The sequence below is a fragment of the Salvelinus namaycush genome, chromosome 39, assembly GCF_016432855.1.
Source record: "Salvelinus namaycush isolate Seneca chromosome 39, SaNama_1.0, whole genome shotgun sequence".
Lineage (NCBI taxonomy): Eukaryota > Metazoa > Chordata > Actinopteri > Salmoniformes > Salmonidae > Salvelinus > Salvelinus namaycush.
Genome location: NC_052345.1, coordinates 9,418,871 through 9,440,722, shown reverse-complemented (window position 1 = coordinate 9,440,722; position 21,852 = coordinate 9,418,871). Strand labels below are relative to the sequence as shown.

At 42.9% G+C, this 21,852-nt stretch overlaps 1 protein-coding gene across 1 annotated transcript in view; it reads right to left on the bottom strand.

The window, feature by feature from the left end:
- LOC120032672 (potassium voltage-gated channel subfamily KQT member 5-like) overlaps positions 1 to 21,852 on the bottom strand; it is a 133,732-nt gene that overhangs the window by 26,680 nt on the left and 85,200 nt on the right. The window contains exons 2-3 of the mRNA XM_038978869.1: positions 10,569 to 10,659; positions 7,977 to 8,103 (exon numbers count right to left, since the gene is read on the bottom strand). Coding sequence (XP_038834797.1) covers positions 7,977 to 8,103; positions 10,569 to 10,659 — 218 coding nt within the window. The remainder of the gene's footprint in view (positions 1 to 7,976; positions 8,104 to 10,568; positions 10,660 to 21,852) is intronic.

The following is a 21,852-nucleotide window of genomic DNA, read 5'->3' as shown; positions in this document are numbered from 1 at the left end:
TGGGACTTGGACAGGGGACAGCTCTTGGTATGACGTTAACAGTTAGCAGCCCAATTGCCTCTGGACTGCCTGGTCAGCATACAGCCAACACATTCTCTCCTCTCCTGTCTGTCTGTCTGTCTGTCTGTCTGTCTGTCTGTCTGTCTGTCTGTCTGTCTGTCTGTCTGTCTGTCTGTCTGTCTGTCTGTCTGTCTGTCTGTCTGTCTGTCTGTCTGTCTGGGCTGGGCTGGGCTGGGCTGGGCTGGGCTGGGCTGGGCTGGGCTGGGCTGGGCTGGGCTGGGCTGGGCTCTGGGCCGGGTCGCATATGAGTCCTTGCCTGATAGAGCGACTACAGCTCCCACAGGAGTGTGTGTGCGAGTGTGTGTGTGTGTCTATGGGTCATTGAGGGGACTCTCTCATTCATAAACATGGGGGTGGTAAGGACACCAAGAGGTCAAAATCACCACATTTAGCTCCAATCCTTTCACTGACAAATTCATTATCCCCGTGTTGTCGTCACCATGTCTTGTCACAATCAAGTACTTTCACATTCAATCAGCAGAAAAGTTTAGCTGGCATCGAGCCAGTGATTTCTCATGGTGCAAAACTACAGTGTGAGCAATCCTCTATCAATACAGTCAATCAATGTCCTCCACATAAACCAACACATTCAATCAGCATCCTCTACCTAAACCACAATGTAAGATACATAAGCTGGTTTTCAGACAAATATGTTCTCAGTCAAACGCATTTCAATAAACATTCTTCCTGTATGCCAACCCCATTGGCTGATGGGAACCCACCACTGACTGAACCTACCAATGAGAGCTATTCATCCAGTTTATGAGCTGTCCTGTTTGTTTCCATTCATCTGGGCTCTGGGGACCACATCTGCATTGAAATATCTCCTTCTAACGATCTTTCAATGACTTCACAGGACAAATCACCTGCTCGGAACACTTAAAGATGGAATTGGCTCATTGCGTTTAATTTATGGCTGTTGAGCGTCACTGAGTGAGACACCCCCGCTCTCCAGAGACTAATGGATCGGCCCAGACAGTAATGACTGGGGTGTATCGGGCTGACAGTTATGGATACTCTTACCACTGACTGTATAGGGGAGAGAATTTATAGACCCATCTAGAGTTGTCAAAGCACACTACAACACACTCAGACACACAATGTTGATACATACTCTCAGGGTGGAGAGGTGGGGGAGGGAGACGAGAGAGAGAGGGGGGGAGGAAGGGAAGGAAGGGAGGGACAAAAGGAGGGACAGGAAAAAAATACAAAAAGAGAGGGAGAGAGAGTGAAAGACAGAAGGAAAGAGAGAGAGGAAAATAGGATGATAAACCTCCCTCAAGCAGCTCAGTGTGATTATCATTGTGATTGTCATGGTGATTATCATGGTGATTGTCATTATAATCTGTCTCCAGCCTTGCCTTGTGCCATTAGTTGATGCGTAATAGATTGAGTTATTGGCAATGTCACATGCCCTCATACAGACAGTACTCCATGATTGTAATAGGCCAGCTGATCAGTCATTCAACACAATAGGGCTGACATAAGCAGGTCAAGGGAGGAATTTTACAGAGAGAAACAGACAATAAATTATGATAAAGTAACAGCAATGCTTAAGATATTCATGATGGCCATACTTCCTAGTGTCTAACCAGTAAAAATAGGTTTATTAGTAGTGGCTACTTGTAGTGGAAGCTGGAGGGGGATTGTGTCCAGCCAGTGACCCTACGTGTTTTGGTAGAGGGATGATTGGAGAGGTATCCTAGGGTGTGTGTTTTGGCTAGGAGGGGAAAGGGGTAAGCAGCTTAGGAGGCAGGATTAAGACGGACAAATACTTAAGAAGGGGAGAGGCCAGAGGAGGACACACCCAACAGCATATTACAGCCAGCCTTAACGGTCTCTATTCAGAATATCTAGTTCAGCCTTAACGGTCTATATTCAGAATATCTAGTTCAGCCTTAACGGTCTCTATTCAGAGTATCTAGTTCAGCCTTAACCGTCTCAATTCAGAGTATCTAGTTCAGCCTTAACCGTCTTAATTCAGAGTATCTAGTTCAGCCTTAACCATCTCCATTCAGAATATCTAGTTCAGCCTTAACCATCTCTATTCAGAATATCTAGTTCAGCCTTAACCGTCTCAATTCAGAGTATCTAGTTCAGCCTTAACCGTCTCTATTCAGGATATCTAGTTCAGCCTTAACGGTCTCTATTCAGAATATCTAGTTCAGCCTTAACCGTCTCTATTCAGAGTATCTATTTCAGCCTTAACCGTCTCTATTCAGAGTATCTAGTTCAGCCTTAACCATCTCTATTCAGAGTATCTAGTTCAGCCTTAACCGTCTCTATTCAGAATATCTAGTTCAGCCTTAACCGTCTCTATTCAGAGTATCTAGTTCAGCCTTAACCGTCTTAATTCAGAGTATCTAGTTCAGCCTTAACCATCTCCATTCAGAATATCTATTTCAGCCTTAACCGTCTCTATTCAGAATATCTAGTTCAGCCTTAACCGTCTCAATTCAGAGTATCTAGTTCAGCCTTAACCGTCTCTATTCAGGATATCTAGTTCAGCCTTAACGGTCTCTATTCAGAATATCTAGTTCAGCCTTAACCGTCTCTATTCAGAGTATCTATTTCAGCCTTAACCGTCTCTATTCAGAGTATCTAGTTCAGCCTTAACCGTCTCTATTCAGAGTATCTAGTTCAGCCTTAACCATCTCTATTCAGAGTATCTAGTTCAGCCTTAACCGTCTCAATTCAGAGTATCTAGTTCAGCCTTAACAGTCTCTATTCAGAGTATCTAGTTCAGCCTTAACCGTCTCTATTCAGAGTATCTAGTTCAGCCTTAACAGTCTCTATTCAGAGTATCTAGTTCAGCCTTAACCGTCTCTATTCAGAGTATCTAGTTCAGCCTTAACCGTCTCAATTCAGAGTATCTAGTTCAGCCTTAACCGTCATAATTCAGAATATCTAGTTCAGCATTAACCGTCTCAATTCAGAGTATCTAGTTCAGCCTTAACCGTCTCAATTCAGAGTATCTAGTTCAGCCTTAACAGTCTCTATTCAGAGTATCTAGTTCAGCCTTAACCGTCTCTATTCAGAGTATCTAGTTCAGCCTTAACAGTCTCTATTCAGAGTATCTAGTTCAGCCTTAACCGTCTCTATTCAGAGTATCTAGTTCAGCCTTAACCGTCTCTATTCAGAATATCTAGTTCAGCCTTAACGGTCTCTATTCAGAGTATCTAGTTCAGCCTTAACCGTCTCTATTCAGAGTATCTAGTTCAGCCTTAACCGTCTCTATTCAGAATATCTAGTTCAGCCTTAACCGTCTCTATTCAGAGTATCTAGTTCAGCCTTAACCGTCTCTATTCAGAGTATCTAGTTCAGCCTTAACCGTCTCTATTCAGAATATCTAGTTCAGCCTTAACGGTCTCTATTCAGAATATCTAGTTCAGCCTTAACCGTCTCTATTCAGAATATCTAGTTCAGCCTTAACCGTCTTTATTCAGAGTATCTAGTTCAGCCTTAACCGTCTCTATTCAGAGTATCTAGTTCAGCCTTAACCGTCTCTATTCAGAATATCTAGTTCAGCCTTAACCGTCTCAATTCAGAGTATCTAGTTCAGCCTTAACCGTCTCAATTCAGAGTATCTAGTTCAGCCTTAACCATCTCTATTCAGAGTATCTAGTTCAGCCTTAACGGTCTCTATTCAGAGTATCTAGTTGAGCCTTAACCGTCTCAATTCAGAGTATCTAGTTCAGCCTTAACCGTCTCTATTCAGAATATCTAGTTCAGCCTTAACCGTCTCTATTCAGAATATCTAGTTCAGCCTTAACGATCTCTATTCAGAGTATCTAGTTGAGCCTTAACCGTCTCAATTCAGAGTATCTAGTTCAGCCTTAACCGCCTCTATTCTGAGTATGTAGTTCAGCCTTAACCGCCTCTATTCTGAGTATCTAGTTCAGCCTTAACCGTCTTTATTCAGAGTATCTAGTTCAGCCTTAACCGTCTCTATTCAGAGTATCTAGTTCAGCCTTAACCGTCTCTATTCAGAATATCTAGTCAGCTTTAACCGTCGCTATTCAGAATATCTAGTCAGCCTTAACCATCTCGATTCAGAGTATCTAGTTCAGCCTTAACCGTCTCGATTCAGAGTATCTAGTTCAGCCTTAACCGCCTCTATTCTGAGTATCTAGTTCAGCCTTAACCGTCTTTATTCAGAGTATCTAGTTCAGCCTTAACCGTCTCTATTCAGAGTATCTAGTTCAGCCTTAACCGTCTCTATTCAGAATATCTAGTTCAGCCTTAACGGTCTCTATTCAGAGTATCTAGTTCAGCCTTAACCGTCTCTATTCAGAGTATCTAGTTCAGCCTTAACCGTCTCTATTCAGAATATCTAGTTCAGCCTTAACCGTCTCTATTCAGAGTATCTAGTTCAGCCTTAACCGTCTCTATTCAGAGTATCTAGTTCAGCCTTAACCGTCTCTATTCAGAATATCTAGTTCAGCCTTAACGGTCTCTATTCAGAATATCTAGTTCAGCCTTAACCGTCTCTATTCAGAATATCTAGTTCAGCCTTAACCGTCTTTATTCAGAGTATCTAGTTCAGCCTTAACCGTCTCTATTCAGAGTATCTAGTTCAGCCTTAACCGTCTCTATTCAGAATATCTAGTTCAGCCTTAACCGTCTCAATTCAGAGTATCTAGTTCAGCCTTAACCGTCTCAATTCAGAGTATCTAGTTCAGCCTTAACCATCTCTATTCAGAGTATCTAGTTCAGCCTTAACGGTCTCTATTCAGAGTATCTAGTTGAGCCTTAACCGTCTCAATTCAGAGTATCTAGTTCAGCCTTAACCGTCTCTATTCAGAATATCTAGTTCAGCCTTAACCGTCTCTATTCAGAATATCTAGTTCAGCCTTAACGATCTCTATTCAGAGTATCTTGTTGAGCCTTAACCGTCTCAATTCAGAGTATCTAGTTCAGCCTTAACCGCCTCTATTCTGAGTATGTAGTTCAGCCTTAACCGCCTCTATTCTGAGTATCTAGTTCAGCCTTAACCGTCTTTATTCAGAGTATCTAGTTCAGCCTTAACCGTCTCTATTCAGAGTATCTAGTTCAGCCTTAACCGTCTCTATTCAGAATATCTAGTCAGCTTTAACCGTCGCTATTCAGAATATCTAGTCAGCCTTAACCATCTCGATTCAGAGTATCTAGTTCAGCCTTAACCGTCTCGATTCAGAGTATCTAGTTCAGCCTTAACCGCCTCTATTCTGAGTATCTAGTTCAGCCTTAACCGTCTTTATTCAGAGTATCTAGTTCAGCCTTAACCGTCTCTATTCAGAGTATCTATATCTATATATATATATAGAGAGAGAGAGATTCAGACAGACTGACAACAAACAACCATACACAGGCCAGAAACTGAACTAGATACTCTGAATAGAGATGGTTAAGGCTGAACTAGATACTCTGAATAGAGACGGTTAAGGATGGGAGCAATTTCCATGGGACACCATGGGACCAAACAAACACCATGGGACCACGCAGCCGCCATACCGCTCAGGAAGGAGACGCGTTTTGTCTCCTCGGGATGAACGTACTTTGGTGCGAAAAATGCAAATCAATCCCAGAACAACAGCAAAGGACCTTGTGAAGATGCTGGAGGAAACAGGTAGAAAAGTATCTATATCCACAGTATAACGAGTCCTATATCGACATAACCTGAAAGGCTGCTCAGCAAGGAAGAAGCCACTGCTCCAAAACCGCCATAAAAAAGCCAGACTACGGTTTGCAACTGCACATAGGGACAAGGATCGTACTTTTTGGATTAATGTCCTTTGGTCTGATAAAAGAAAAATAGAATTGTTTGGCCATAATGACCATCGTTATGTTTGGAGGGAAAAGGGGGAGGCTTGCAAACCGAAGAACACCATCCCAACTGTGAAGCACGGGGGTGGCAGCATCATGTTGTGGGGGTGCTTTGCTGCAGGAGGGACTGGTGCACTTCACAAGATAAATGGCATCATGAGGAAGGAAAATGACGTGGATATATTGAAGCAACATCTCAAGACATCATTCAGGTAGTTAAAGCTTGATCGCAAATGGGTATCCAAATGGACAATGACCCCAAGCATACTTCCAAAGGTATTGAAGTGGCCATCGCAAAACCCTGACCTCAACCTATAGAAATTTGTGGGCAGACCTGAAAAAGCGTGTGTGAGCAAGGAGGCCTACAAACCTGACTCAGTTACACCATCTCTGTCAGGAGGAATGGGCCAAAAGTCACCCAATTTATTCTGGGAAGCTTGTGGAAGGCTACCCGAAACGTTGACCCAAGTTAAACAACTTAAAGGCAATGCTACCATATACTAATTGAGTGTATGTAAACTTCTGACCCACTGGGAATGTGATAAATAAATCATTCTCTCTACTATTATTGTCACGAACGTCGTCAGGGAAATGACCGGACCAAGGTGCAGCGTAGTAAGCGTACGTTTCTTTTTATTTTATAAATGTCGCCGACAAAAACAAGAAACAACAAAAACGAACGTGAAGCTGACTAGGGCTATACAGGCCACTAACACAGACAACTACCCACAACTAAGGTGGCAAAACAGGCTGCCTAAGTATGATTCCTAATCAGAGACAACGATAGACAGCTGTCCCTGATTGAGAACCCTACCCGGCCAAAACAGAAACAGAAAACATAGAAATAAAGAAACTAGAATGCCCACCCTAGTCACACCCTGGCCTAACCAAATAGAGAATAAAAGCCTCTATGGCCAGGGCGTGACAATTATTCTGACATTTCACATTCTTAAAATAAAGTGGTGATCCTAACTGACCTAAAACAGGCATTTTTACTAGGATTAAATGTCAGGAATTGTGAAAAACTGAGATTAAATGTATTTGGCTAAAGTGTATGCAAACTTCCGACTTCTACTGTAGCTTCTATGAATGTCTATGTGTACTTATGTAAAGATGTCACATGCCTTCATGTCTGCATATTAATGTTTATGAAATCTAATCTATACAATCGCCACCTCAAACTAAGTGTATTAATGTCTATGTACAGTATAGTTTATGGATGTAAATATAACTTATGACAGAATCTCAAATATATATATTTTTTGTTTCACACTTTTTTGGTTATTACATGATTCCATATGTGTTATTTCATAGTTTTTATGTCTTCATTATTATTCTACAATGTAGAAAATAGTACAAATAAAGAAGTAGTAGGTGTTCTAAAACTTTTGACCGGTAGTGTATATATCTGTATCGGTCTAATTTCTGTATCTCTCTCGCTTTCTATCTTCTATCTCTATCTCTCTATCTCTATCTCTATCTTTATCGCTCTCTCCCGCTCTCTCTCTCGACATGACATTAGCCAGCTCAGAGAGCATGATGATGCTAGCTCTGATGACTTAGCGTGACTGGTAAGCCTCTACTCTCCCTCCCTGAAGTACGGTGGCCATCTGAGAAGGGCAGATGACTATGTCTAAACACTGGAAAGGTTTGAAGACGGTTAATGGAGAGGCCTATTTACATAGTCAGTCGACCCTAAGTCTTCTGTTAAGAATCACAAGAGCCTCAAACACCCCAGCTAAAACATCACGCCAGAGGACTATGGTCTATTGTGTTTGTGTGTGTGTGTTCCTATGGTCAATTACACTGCATATCCTTTTACCCATAGGTCTCTTTGAACTCGGAAGTCACATTCCTATGGTAAAACCATTAGTGAATAGCCATATTGATTTGCAGTCAGGAAACTGACTTCTCGCTTTTAAGTAGGAAATAAAGTAACTGAGAGGTCATCGATTGTCATAAAAGAGGAAAAAGTCAATGATTACCTGTAAAACTCTTTAACTTAAACACTTCTCATTACTGAACCATCGACTGAAGGTTGTAAACCTTTTCTCATCCCTCGAAAAAACATTCATAAAAAGTGTTTATAAGTCATCTAGTCTATAGCTCACCTATGACACAGAAAGGCTTCCGGGCGAAACGGAGGCGACCCTGCCATCCTCTGTAGCGACAGCAGCAGCCGGCCGACCAGATCCTGATGATGTACTCCAGCCCAAACACCACGATCATCACAAACTCCTACAGGAAGTGACAAAACAGGAAGTCAGGGGAAAGTGATACACAATGACTAAGCAATTGCTACAAATCTACAAATAGGTGTCACACTTGTAGATAGGTCTAACTGTTTATATCAGTTTCATCATTGTATTGAAAGTACGAGAAATTATTTATCATCCAATTTCCAACATATTAAAGTGGCATGCTTTTTCTTGACATTGAAACAGATTCATGATTTGAATGATTGAATGATGACTTAAAGTGGTCTACTTCCTGTGAGTAGCATGTATATAATGTAAAATACCTTTGAATTCAGTGTCAACCTAAAATATGCCATGCACCATTAGCATGCTACATGTCAACACTGAGTCAACATAGGTAATTAGATCACTTGGCACAACATTAGCTAGCTAGCATTTGCTCCCAGTATACCATGATTCAAATTCAGCTGATGCTAATCCAAGATAATGTTCCTAGCAAGTCTGATCTAAAAGAGGCATATGGATGCAATGAGATTTTTAAATGAGCACGAATGCTGTTTCAAATCTCTAGTTTTCAGAGTAGCGACTGGGAGCAAATACATTTCTGCCAGTGTCTATATCGTCAATAGGTGGCCTAATCCTGTTGACACTGATTTCATTTGGAGAGGCTATGTTATTGAGTGGAGACATCCAGTATGAATCCAGCTTTGATAAAGGGATTCGTCTTCTCCTCGGATAATCCACAGATATCCCTCTTCCTATCTGTCATGGAGATACTTGCCTAGCACAGAAGGATGGACCGACGCATTGACTGTCACTGGCCCACCCAGACTACAAAAGGACACTATTCTAATTTCCCTCAGGGATTCATAGTCGTATTGAGTTGAGTCTCAAAGGAAACAATATGAGTACATTTTTAAAACTTTTTTTTACACTATACTACCAACTGGGTGTTACCTTATCTGTACTTGCCCCAGAGCAATGACAGACTCTCTATATTTTCAAATGTACTAGGATGTTTGTTTGTCAGGGTCTGTTTCTGAAATCTCGTCTGGGTGGCTTTGAATCCACCCCCATGGCCTAGAATGTGATCTTTGATTATTTGAATGGGAGTTGTTGCTCTTTGTTAATGAACACAATTCACGTATCAACCGCTGGTGACATAATCACACGCACGCATGCACCCACAAACACACATAGCCACGCACGCACACACACACACACACTCAAAAAAAACACACTCACACATGCACACACACACACACACTAAAACACACTCACGAACACACTCTCTCTCTCTCTCTCTCTCTCTCTCTCTCTCTCTCTCTCTCTATCTCTGTCTCTGTCTCTGTCTCTGTCTCTGTCTCTGTCTCTGTCTCAATTCAATTCAATTAAATTTGCTTTATTGGCATGACGTAACAACGTATATATTGCCAAAGCTTACTTTTGATATTTACAATATGAAAATAATAAGAATCAAAATTGTCAACGGTAACAATAACAACAATAACCAAGGGTCAAAATAACCATACATTCAACAATAACAATAAGCATACAGTAGAGTACATGTGCAGGTTGATTGGTCTGTCAGACACTGTCCCTCTTCTTATGGCAGGCAGCAATGTAGTGCGCTGCTAACCCACAGCTCTCTGCGTCCTCCCCCAACAGGACAGGTAGCCTACTCTCATCAGAGAGGTCTTTGAAACCTTGAATAAGGGTTTCAATTTGAATTTGTTTTTTAATGCCCTGCGTGCATTCTCTCAGTTCATTCACTGCCTCATTAAGGTAAACAAACCAAGGTCGCCTACCATGCTAACTGACTGGAGTTCATTTCTTCCAGTTCACTTTTGAGCTCTATACAATTAACACTCATCTCTCACTCATCTATTTCCCAGTTGCTGAACAATAATGCGTCAAATATCAATATATTTCAGCAACAATGTAAATGACTGTCAACATCAACAACAGGGCAATACAGAGACAATGATGATGACCAATTGATGACCCTTTTGCTCACTCTCTCTCGCGGCCCTCAAGTCTGCTGTAACAGTATGGTGCTGACTCATCGCAGGGTACGGTTAGCGGATAGTGACCTGCTAGCAGCATTTCAATAATAGTACACTATCTTCAACTTTAAAGGTTTCTTCGGCTGCCCCCATAGTTTAACCCTTTGAAGAACTATTTTTGGTTCCAGGTAGAACCCTTTTGGGTTCCATGTAGAACCCTTTCCTCAGACGGTTCTACATGCAACCCAAAAGGGTTCTACCTGAAACCAAAAAAGGGTTCTCCTATGGGGACATCTGAAGAACCCTTTGCAAAGAGGAGTTTGAGTGAAAGCTCAACACACTTTACCGCTTTGTATTTGCCTGTTGTGAAGCGATAGGTGACACTGCTTTCTTCTATCCACAGTGTCACCTATCACTGCACTCTTTGTAAACAGGCACGCGGATGAACAGCTTCTGTGTCTGTGTCAGAACATGTGCCTAGTTTCAACCAGTTTCTCACCAGGATGAGCAGACAGTCGGAAGAGAAGTCCTGGTGAGCCGGAATGGTGGAGAACACAGACAGGACCAAGCAACCAAAGACCAGGACGAACCTACAGGACAAAACAGAGAGAAATCATAAATACATTTATCCAGGGCCATATGAAACAGAAGAAGACTCTGGCAGTTTGGTCAGGAAATGCCTTATCTCATTATTAATGCTAACGTGATTAGCTTGAAACATGCACCGTCGCTGGACATGGTCAAGCAGAAATATCCGACCCATACCCAGGCTCCTTTCCCTACCTCTTTCTGCAAAGAACCACAGTCTTTGATAATCTTCCACCTTCATTATGTTATGATCTTTTATTTTTCCATTAATTAAATCTGAAATATGAGGTGGGCCAATGGCCTTCATAGTAGCATCAATGGCAAAACGACGAGCAATCGGATTTAGAGTTATGTTAAATGTTGAGAGGACGTCTGTGTTTGATCAGGATTGAGCTCCGTCTTAAGCTTGGCTGTGCCTATGGAGTTTGTGAGGGAAAGGCTAAGATAGGGGCTTTGGATGCCAAATTACTTATTCTCTTTGTCTTTCTAGGATGATCATTGAAACTATAGTATCTTGATTTCCCTGCAAAGCAGGACTATTGAAACTAGTGGAAGTTGTTGCATTTCAGTATCTACTGGGCAAAAACTGGTTGATTCAACGTTGTTTCCACGTCATTTCAACCCCAAAATTCAATGTGACGACGTTGAAACAACGTGGAAAACTGATTGGATTTTGCAAAAAGTCATCAACGTAACGGAATGACGCCTATTTGAACCTATATCCAACTAGTTGACAAGTCAACAGAATTAAATTCCAAACTAGATGCTGAAAAGATGTCTGAGCCCAGCGGGTGGTGAGTCATAACAAAGACAAAGCACTGTTGACCCAACAACGCTGTAGGGGAGAGATTAGCCTAGCATGCTAATTGTCTAGGTTCTCCAGGATAACAACAGTGAGAACATGGTGTCTGGCTATGAAGATCGAAACGGAACACTGAGTTTAGATAGAAGAGTCATTCCAGTGTGACGACAGTGGCATTCACAAAATGTAAACAATTTGAAACCTATAGAAACCATCCAAATAAGGTCAGCCAATACGTCACTACGACTTCCTCTCATGTCCCCAACCTCCCTTCTCTTCCTTCTCAGTCAATATTTGAGAGTGACATTCAGAAATGTAAACAATCATCAAGAACCACAATTAGGACTTTGAAGATGTTACTACAACTTCCTCTACCGCCCTTCTCTTCCCACCCTTCTCTTCCCACCCTTCTCTTCTCTTCCCACCCTTCTCTTCTCTTCCCACCCTTCTCTTCCCGCCCTTCTCTTCTCTTCCCACCCTTCTCTTCTCTTCCCACCCTTCTCTTCCCGCCCTTCTCTTCTCTTCCCACCTTTCTCTTCTCTTCCCACCCTTCTCTTCTCTTCCCACCCTTCTCTTCCCACCCTTCTCTTCTCTTCTCTTCCCACCCTTCTCTTCTCTTCCCACCCTTCTCTTCTCTTCCCGCCCTTCTCTTCCCACCCTTCTCTTCTCTTCCCACCCTTCTCTTCCCTCTTCCCACCCTTCTCTTCCCACCCTTCTCTTCCCTCTTCCCACCCTTCTCTTCCCACCCTTCTCTTCCCTCTTCCCACCCTTCTCTTCCCGCCCTTCTCTTCCCGCCCTTCTCTTCTCTTCCCACCCTTCTCTTCCCGCCTTTCTCTTCCCACCCTTCTCTTCTCTTCCCACCCTTCTCTTCTCTTCCCGCCCTTCTCTTCCCACCCTTCTCTTCTCTTCCCGCCCTTCTCTTCCCACCCTTCTCTTCCCGCCCTTCTCTTCCCGCCCTTCTCTTCCCACCCTTCTCTTCCCTCTTCCCTATGGAGTATGGATGATGAGAGGCTAGAGACTATTAAGCCATCTCCTGGTGCCTGTAGGCTAGGCCCTAAATCATCACTAAGATGAAAGAAGATGAAGAACCTTTAAAAGTTGAAACGCATGGCCAAACGGGTCAGGGGGGTGACATCTAGACTCTGAGCTTCTGAGCAGTGTCTGTGTGAAAAGGGTGTGCGTCCTGTGCGGGTCGCGATCCCCAGCCGACCTCTAGCTGACCGCTATAGGACTGTGCTGATGTGACCCTGGCCCCGATCTGACCTTTGACTCCAAGAGGGAGCCCAAACAGAGGTTACAGTTTTCCATAGCCCGAGGATGTGGTTATTCCGCTTTGGTCGTCGTCATCTGTCGTCCAATACGCTCTCCTCCTTCTGTGAGGAGTCAGGAAGTAGAAGACTTTGTATGTAACTCAAGAGGTTATATTAAAACTATTCCTTTTCAAGTCTGAGTATTTAACGTTTTAGTGTTTTTACATAAACAAATACATCCTAATGAATCAGTTTGAAGCTCAGGAAGTTGGAGTATTTAACAGTTTTGGGTACTTTGGGAAGTTAATCAATTGTGCATATGTCTGGACTGGTGAATGAGTGCGCTGACAAGTATCATGTAGCTGTCAACTGAAAGGACAGCTGGCCTCAGACGTCTTCCTCCACTCTCTCTCTTGTCAAGATCTCTAAAGGAGAATTTCTGAGTGGCTGCTAAACAAGGTTTTCAGAGTTCCTCCTTATCTAACTATAGTAAACACCAATGTCTCTCTTTTCAAAACAAATAGAACCATTTCTGAAATATTTAATGAAAAACAATTAATTAGTTATGAAAAACAGGCATGGTTGTTTATCATTGCTTCCCTAATTACTATGCCGCCGCCTCACCGTCCTCTCTGCAGGCCTCAGTTCCCTCGTGTCACATACTGTTGTGGCGGGCCGCTGTCCCAAATTGCACCCTATTCCCTACGTAGTATGGTGCACTAGATAGGGAATAGGGTGCCATTTGGGATGCGGAGCTAGTATCTGGAGTCTGTCACAGCTCCAACAGAACACAGAACTGCCCTTAACTGTTTAAAGAGAGCCCCAGAGTAAATAAAGATTTGGGAGTGGGGACTTGCACGCATGCACACACACACGCACGCACACACACGCACAGAAACCCATCAGTAGCAGGCAGTAAGTGCTTGTCTATTTTGTATAATTTAATTGATTTGTTTTGAACCAGAGTGCCAAGGAAATGACTAATGTCCAATCACTGGGGTCTGTCGTACTGGCTACATTACACCCAATCATCCTCATTTTGAATTAGATTTGCAGCAAAAAGCAGACGTCTGCATTTGTTTGGCTCCCAATCAGTCGTGTTGTCAGGCTCTCAGTGGATATCTGTGGTAGCACGAAGGTCTGGTAGTGTTGTTTGTACGGATCACAAACAACACTACCAGAAAAGTTGGAGTAGCATCCTTAGAAAAACATGTACACCGCAAATACTGCACGTTTGTATGGTATACGATTGTAAGGATTGGGTAGGCAGAGGATGTGTTGTACAGTAACCTTGGATGGCACTGTCTTCTTTCCAAACACCTCACTTAGCATAGGATAGAGTGAGTAGAAAGTAGATGCTGTATACAGTAGGGGGAAGAGGTCATAACCTTGGATGGCACTGTTTCCCTTCTATTCTTCTTCTCTTAGCACAGGATAAGAGTGAATAGCGCTTGACTGTATACACTACTGCACATACTCAAAGAGCAATGAAGAGGACGCGAGACACAGGAAATAACACTGTATTCTATATCATTGTAAGGATTGGGCACTGAGGCAGGCAGAGTCAACCTTGGATGTCACTTTCTCTTCATTTCAAGTATTTATTCTCTCCATACCTCTCCTCTCAGAAGGGTAGAACACGGTAAGATGAGTATATGGATGTATACAGTATGTGTAAGGACTGAGCAGGCAGGAGTTGACACACAACCGTGGAAGGCACTTTGTCCTTTCTTTCAAGTCTTTATCTCGATCTCTCCTCATTGTACAGGGCAGAGTGAATACCAGCTGCATGTATATACAGTAGGTAACAGTGGAGAATATTTATATATATGATATTTGTGTTGAGGACGTATTGCCTTGAGCGTCACACACTCGATTTAGAGTCAATGAGGAAGAATTCGGAGAAATATGTCTCACATTTCCCCACAGGCTACAGTTCATTAGAGACAGACTGAAAGCTAATTACATTAAGACTATTTATTGCCTAATGTGTGTGTATGTGTCAGTGTGTGTCAGTGTGTGTGTGTGTGTGTGTGTGTGTGTGTGTGTGTGTGTGTGTGTGTGTGTGTGTGTGTGTGTGTGTGTGTGTGTGTGTGTGTGTGTGTGTGTGTGTGTGTGTGTGTGTGTGTGTGTATGTGTGTGTGTGTGTGTGTGTGTGTGTCATCATGACATGGATTCATATGCTATCAGTACAGCCAGCTCCCAAGGATAAATGAGTGGCAGGTAGCCTAGCGGTTAACAGCATTGGGCCAGTAACTGAAAGGTTGCTGGTTCGAATCCCTGAGCCGACTAGGTGAACAATCTGTCAATGTGCCCTTGAGCAAGTCACTTAACCCTTGTTGTTCTGGATAAGAACGTCTGCTAAATGACAAAAACTTAAATAGAACTACCACTATGCTGTCCATGGTCCTGAAATGTGGGACCACCAAAATCCTTCATGAGTTCTTGATAGTATCATCTATGATCTATCTATATGTTCTGTTTTCAATGTGTGGCCATCCATTCAAGGATAAAATAATATTTACTCATCACTGTCTCTGGCAGTTGCCTACAACTCAAAATCTCCTTGTGACTGCCTAGATTCTCAACTGTCACTGGATGGCTGTCTAGTAAGATGGATTGTCATTGGATGTCTGTCTAGTAAGATGGATCATCATTGGACAGTGCCAGCTAGGGTCAAAGTTCAAGGGTCATCCAGGTTAGGGCTCATACCTGGACGGTTTGGTCACAAGACAGTGGTCTCAGATAGCCTTGCCAGTGTAACGGAGGTATTATAAACACATGGGCTAACTTCTCACCTTCTCTTTGACATAAAGTTGAGGCAGCCAAGAGAGGAAGCTCAAGTCATATTACTGTCAGGCCAGTATCATCCTTAACACCTTTATGAGCAGACTAGGAGTCGAAAGAGTAACCCAAAACCTAATCAAATCTATGTCTGTTCATAAAAATACTGTCTGTCTGGACGGTCTGGACACTTTTGCTGTGTGTGTGTGTGTGTGTGTGTGTGTGTGTATGCGTGTGCTCACGTGCTTGTGTGTGTGTGTGATCGCCCATAAAAGTGCAAGAGAGACAGGCAGTGTGTGTGTGTGTGTGTGTGTGTGTGTGTGTGTGTGTGTATGTGTATGTGTGTGTGTGTGTGTGTGTGTGTGTGTGTGTGTGTGTGTGTGTGTGTGTGTGTGTGTGTGTGAGAGAGATCGCTCATAAAAGTGTAAGAGAGACAGAGGCAGTGTGTGTGTGTGTGTCATCTTGCCAAGTCTATATTAACTAATGCCACTGTTTATCTACCTGGGAGCGTATCTAATGGACAGATCAAAACAGACAGCTTATTATCTTAGCAACTAGTTCATAACACTGACCACAGACCAGGTGTTACTCTTTAATTTCCAACAGGAAGTTACTCTACTCTATTAGGAGAAATTAGCAACAGTGGAAATATGGTCTTTGTCATCTTCATTGTAGTTGCAAAATACTAGGATCATTGATTGACCTTATCATCGAGGGAATCAAGTCTCTAAGCCTGGGTTGCGGTTAAGCAATTTGTGACGAAAATTTGCGGTAGAATTTGATTGCTTAATCATCATGACTATAATGTCAATCACCATTGGCTTCATTCTGAAAGTCAGCATCATTTCATTTAATTTCATTGCCAATTGATTCATTTGCAGTATAATACCGTGCACATTCAAAGGTGAGCACCAAGAATACATCCATTATCTAGTGACTCTTCAGTCTCCTTGGATGACTTACTTAGTCTGGGTATTTCTTTTGATGGTCCTTGTAACCTAAAGGTTGTGACCTCGTGACCTCTGATCCACCCGTTGAGGTCCTGTGCCTTACATGCCTTTACACAGTCAGACACCCAGTCATGTACTATGTCTCCTAGCATTCCTCAAATAACACCCCCTACTGTGTTGGTCTATTCCAGAGAAGACAGGGATTCTAAATGTACTCAGCACATTCCAATAGACATACATGGGGCGTCATCGGTTTAAGATGCGTCATCCTATAGCATTCTATGGAGATCACACAGCCGTATTCAACATGGGAGAGATGCTCTGAGGCAGTTGCCTTGACAATTTAGTTAAATTGCTTGTTGTCAAAATGGTAAAGTTAGCTCAGCTGAACAACAAGTAAGAATATGGTATCGAATCCATCAGAAACACATGGATGCATACACGTACACACACGTACACACACGCACACACATTTTATGTTCTTATAACCTCGTGGGGACCTAAAAATGTATTTCCATTCAAAATGGGGGGGTGAGCGTGCGTGTGTATGTGAATATGTGTGTGCGTGTGTGTGAGGTTGGCAACCAGCAGGGAGAAAATATTGTATCTCTTCCCATTACATTGATACAAGACGTCCTTCTCTTCAGAAACCCCTTGAGAGAGATAGGCTGAGTGGGTTAGAAGAGACTGGACTTAGCGAACGCAATTAGCTAGCTAGAGTAGGCTAGCGTAGCGTAGCACTGGTTACTGTGATAGCACCACTGGAATACCATTTAATGCTAATTAACCCTCCTAACTTTAGCGGGTAGCGCTAAGTGACTGTGTTTTGCAGATGCAGAGCTCATGCTGAGCTAGCGTTTCACATTATGGACATAATAAGGCTAAACATAACACATTCAAAGAGAGAAAGAGAGAGGCAGAGAAAGAGAGAAAGAGAGAGGCAGAGAGAGAGAGAGAGAGAGAGAGATAAAGATGGAGAGAGGGAAAGAGAGGGAGAGAGAGGGAGAGAGAGAGATACAGAGAGAGTGTGTGTGTGTGTGTGTGTGTGTGTGTGTGTGTGTGTGTGTGTGTGTGTGTGTGTGTGTGTGTGTGTGTGTGTGTGTGTGTGTGTGTGTGTGTGTGCGTGCGTGCGTGCATATCATATAAGTGTGCATACCGAAATCATCCTCCCTAAACCCAACGCTCTCTCCCATCCCCTGCTGACATCTTTAAAAGGCCTGGAACAGATGAGTGTGCTGACAGATAACAGCGATCCCCCTGCCGCCTGCCAAGCTTTTTCCTCCCTTTCTCCCTTACATCTCCTCCTCTTCTTTTCCCCGTGTGAAGGGAGACGGATGGTCTCATAGCTGCTGTGCAGAACCAGCGTTTTTTTACTGCCGGCTCCAGTGTGAGACCATGCTGTGTTCAGCATCATCCCTTAATATACAGAGACAAAGGCAATCTATGGCGTGAGGATTTTCATGAGGCGCGTTGTTTGTTGTTGGCGTAACGCCGACCTGCACTGTTAGAAGCTGTAAGGACACGCACATCTTCAGGGGAAGCATGATTTCTCACAACACCTTTCAGCACTAGAACACGCAGGATGAAGATGCTACAACAAATCACAAGGTCTCAATGGCGTAAAGATTCCCAAGGGGTTGTGCTTTTGTACGCGACACCGTAACACACTGTTACAAGCTGTGTACATGAATTGAAGAGGGTCAATGGCGTGAGGATTTCACAAGGCACGTTTTTTTTGTACACAACATCTCTCTGCAGTGTTACAGGCCAGGCCGAAGAGCCGAAAGGACAGAATCCGAGCTAAGAATTGTTCCTCTGGGTTTAGTTTTGTGTGTTGTGGTGCATTCATTGAGGTTGTGAAGTAGCGGTATGTACTGTATGTCAGTCGAACATCTGCTGAGGGACCTTAATAGGATGCACATTTTTGAATGCAAATTTTGCGACTAACCGACCTCATCATAACCGACCTCATCAAACCGGTCAACAAACAGAAATGTTTTATCTAAACAGTAAAATGAGGTGACCAACAGAAAATACTATACATGCATACAAGGAAGGACATTTTTTCAGTAAGAGCTTAATGGAAACATGCAACAATAGCAAGCCTATCGCCTTACAGTCAAAAGATTATAGCCTATTATTGACCATGCAACTCCTGTAATGAAGCAGCTAATGTCATTTCCCAAAATGCAATTGGCGGGAAAACACAGTTCTGAACAGTGCTCTTAACGCGAGCGGTTCCATTTGACAGAGATTAAATCTCAATTAAAAACTTAGAAAGAGGGGGAATCTAATAGCAACCACTATGATGGGTAGCTAATATGACTAGGATTGGGCCTTTGGCTTCTGGACAATGAAAGAAGGTAGATATGAAACAGGAGAGAAATGCTGGGTAATGGCATGAGGAAGTCTTTATAAAATAATTGCCTCCATGTATTCGATGGATGGATTTTGGCTAGACTACTTTGAAGCAATGTAAGACATGCCTCATTATCTGAAGTGAAGTAAAACGTTCAAGTTTCAAACAATTATACTGCCTCAAGCTCACATGGCAAGATGGTGGGGACGCGCTTGTAATGAATGCTCATGGAGAAAAAGATTCACACGCAGAGCACGGCAGATGTTTATTAAGCCTTCACAGAAGGCAGGAATCGTGGTCACAGGCAGGTAATGGTCAAACACATGCAGGTAATGGTCAAACACAGGCAGGTAATGGTCAAACACAGGCAGGTAATGGTCAAACACAGGCAGGTAATGGTCAAACACAGGCAGGTAATGGTCAAACACAGGCAGGTGATGGTCAAACACAGGCAGGTAATGGTCAAACACAGGCAGGTAATGGTCAAACACAGGCAGGTAATGGTCAAACACAGGCAGGTGATGGTCAAACACAGGCAGGTAATGGTCAAACACAGGCAGGTAATGGTCAAACACAGGCAGGTAATGGTCAAACACAGGCAGGTAATGGTCAAACACAGGCAGGTAATGGTCAAACACATGCAGGTAATGGTCAAACACAGGCAGGTAATGGTCAAACACATGCAGGTAATGGTCAAACACAGGCAGGTAATGGTCAAACACAGGCAGGTAATGGTCAAACACAGGCAGGTAATGGTCAAACACAGGCAGGTAATGGTCAAACACAGGCAGGTAATGGTCAAACACAGGCAGGTGATGGTCAAACACAGGCAGGTAATGGTCAAACACAGGCAGGTAATGGTCAAACACAGGCAGGTAATGGTCAAACACAGGCAGGTGATGGTCAAACACAGGCAGGTAATGGTCAAACACAGGCAGGTAATGGTCAAACACAGGCAGGTAATGGTCAAACACAGGCAGGTAATGGTCAAACACAGGCAGGTAATGGTCAAACACAGGTAGGCAGTCAAAAACAAACAATACCTCACAACCATATAAACAGAAAGAACTGAACTAAATTGGGAGCTGATGGTGATGGTGAGAAACTAACACAGGTGAAATCAATGAACAAAAATGAACGACAGGGCTACGTTCCAGAACACAAAGAAACAGGGCTACGTTCCAGAACACAAAGAAACAGGGCTACGTTCAAGAACACAAAGAAAAAGAACACAAGGTTGACTAAGAAAAGAAAAGCAGAACCTTAAGGCGCTGATAGCCTGCCTTCCGTTGACTATAGCCTATTCACTCGAATGGGCGGCGTGCTTTATAATCGAGTTGATATTGAGAAATAAAAATAGTAACTCTTTTTAATCGTGGCCAAAGAAAAACAGTTTTTAACACGCGATTGCATTTAGAATTATTATCTGTTGCGCTATGACTGGATTAACAAAAGCACATTTCACTCCAATGCCAGCTTTTTGAGGAGCTTCTCTGTCGTTGTCTGACAGGTGATTCCTCTCCTCAAACTGAGGTCTGTATGCTGTGCACGTGATGAATGCGATGCATGACGAGTAACGAAAATACACACTAGCCAATAAAAATCCACTCAATTATGCTAATAAACCTATAGACGAAAAGCATGACCGGTCAAATGTGTTTTCAGCAGCTAACCTATTAACGGTTTACCGTTAACAACCCTAGACCTTAAGGATCCTTGTCAATTTCTGCTCTCCATAGGCAGTGTACAAACTGAGAAGGCTGGTTGAACTGCTTCTGGATTTCTGTACACTTTTGTAAAAAATATTATCATGCTCGTGTCTCGTGTTTTTCTGTCTCCTCTTTCGCTCTCTCTCACTCTCTGTGTGTGTGTCTCTCTCTCTCTCTCTTTCTCCCGATCTCTTTCATCAGCTTTTAGTGAGTCTTTCTGGTCTCGAAGAGTCACGTTTTCAAAGCACTGCACATTCCCCTGCTCTCAGACGTCACCACACCCCAGTTAACTCTGAAGTTCATTAAAGCCTATTGTATTTTCCTGGGCCACTGGGTATAAAAAGGGTTTGCGTTTTACTGCTTGACAACGGTAATAAATAAAACACTTCATTTGTTCCTGCTGTACTTTAAAGACTACCTCTGCTAGACAGCAGCCACATGAGGTAATAAAGCAACATGCACCGTAGCAAAGTTAAATTAACCCCAGTTGAATTGATTGAGGACACTTACGCTAAAACACTTTTGTCTGGATTGTTCAATTGTTATTGTCCATGTGTACCTTTCCCACAGTATTTTCCTCCATTCCATTTTGCGTTTGATTTATGAGGTCACCTGTTGCTGGCCACATAGAGTGCAGCCAGTGACAGATAAACGCACGCATCGACCAAGCATCTACACACACCCTACTCACCCATGATAGCTGTGAAGCCTACAGCATACTACACCCACTCACACTGAGGGCCAAGAGGCCAACCAGCTCATGCCTGTGGAGTAGTGCATCTCTGGTAATTGAGTTTGAAACAAGGTGTTAATTGGTGCACTCTACCAGACACACATTGTGTCCTTCCCACGATCAACTGAGGCCAGGTCCTGCTGCTTCTACCTATGATCAAATCAGTTCTTTTTTTCTTTTTTATGACATTTTACCTTTATTTAACTAGGCAAGTCAGTTAAGAACAAATTCTTATTTTCAATGACGGCCTAGGAACAGAGGGTTAACTGCCTTGTTCAGGGGCAGAACAACAGATTTTTTTTACCTTGTCAGCTCGGGAATTTGATCTTCAAACCTTTCGGTTACTAGTCCAACGCTCTAACCACTGGGCTGCCTGTGCATCACCCTTCAATTGCTTCTTCTCCAATACACCTGAATCTGAAAGGACAGCGAATACAATTCAATGGACTTTCCATGATAGATAAGACCTACTATGGGTGTTATTAGCTGCCACAGACTGTGTGGGTCACACTAGATTCAACAAATGAATGTGTTCTGGCCATCAATTGTAACTGAGGTCAGGACCAAACTTGTGTCTATTAGTGAATAGATAACGCCAACGTAATTTT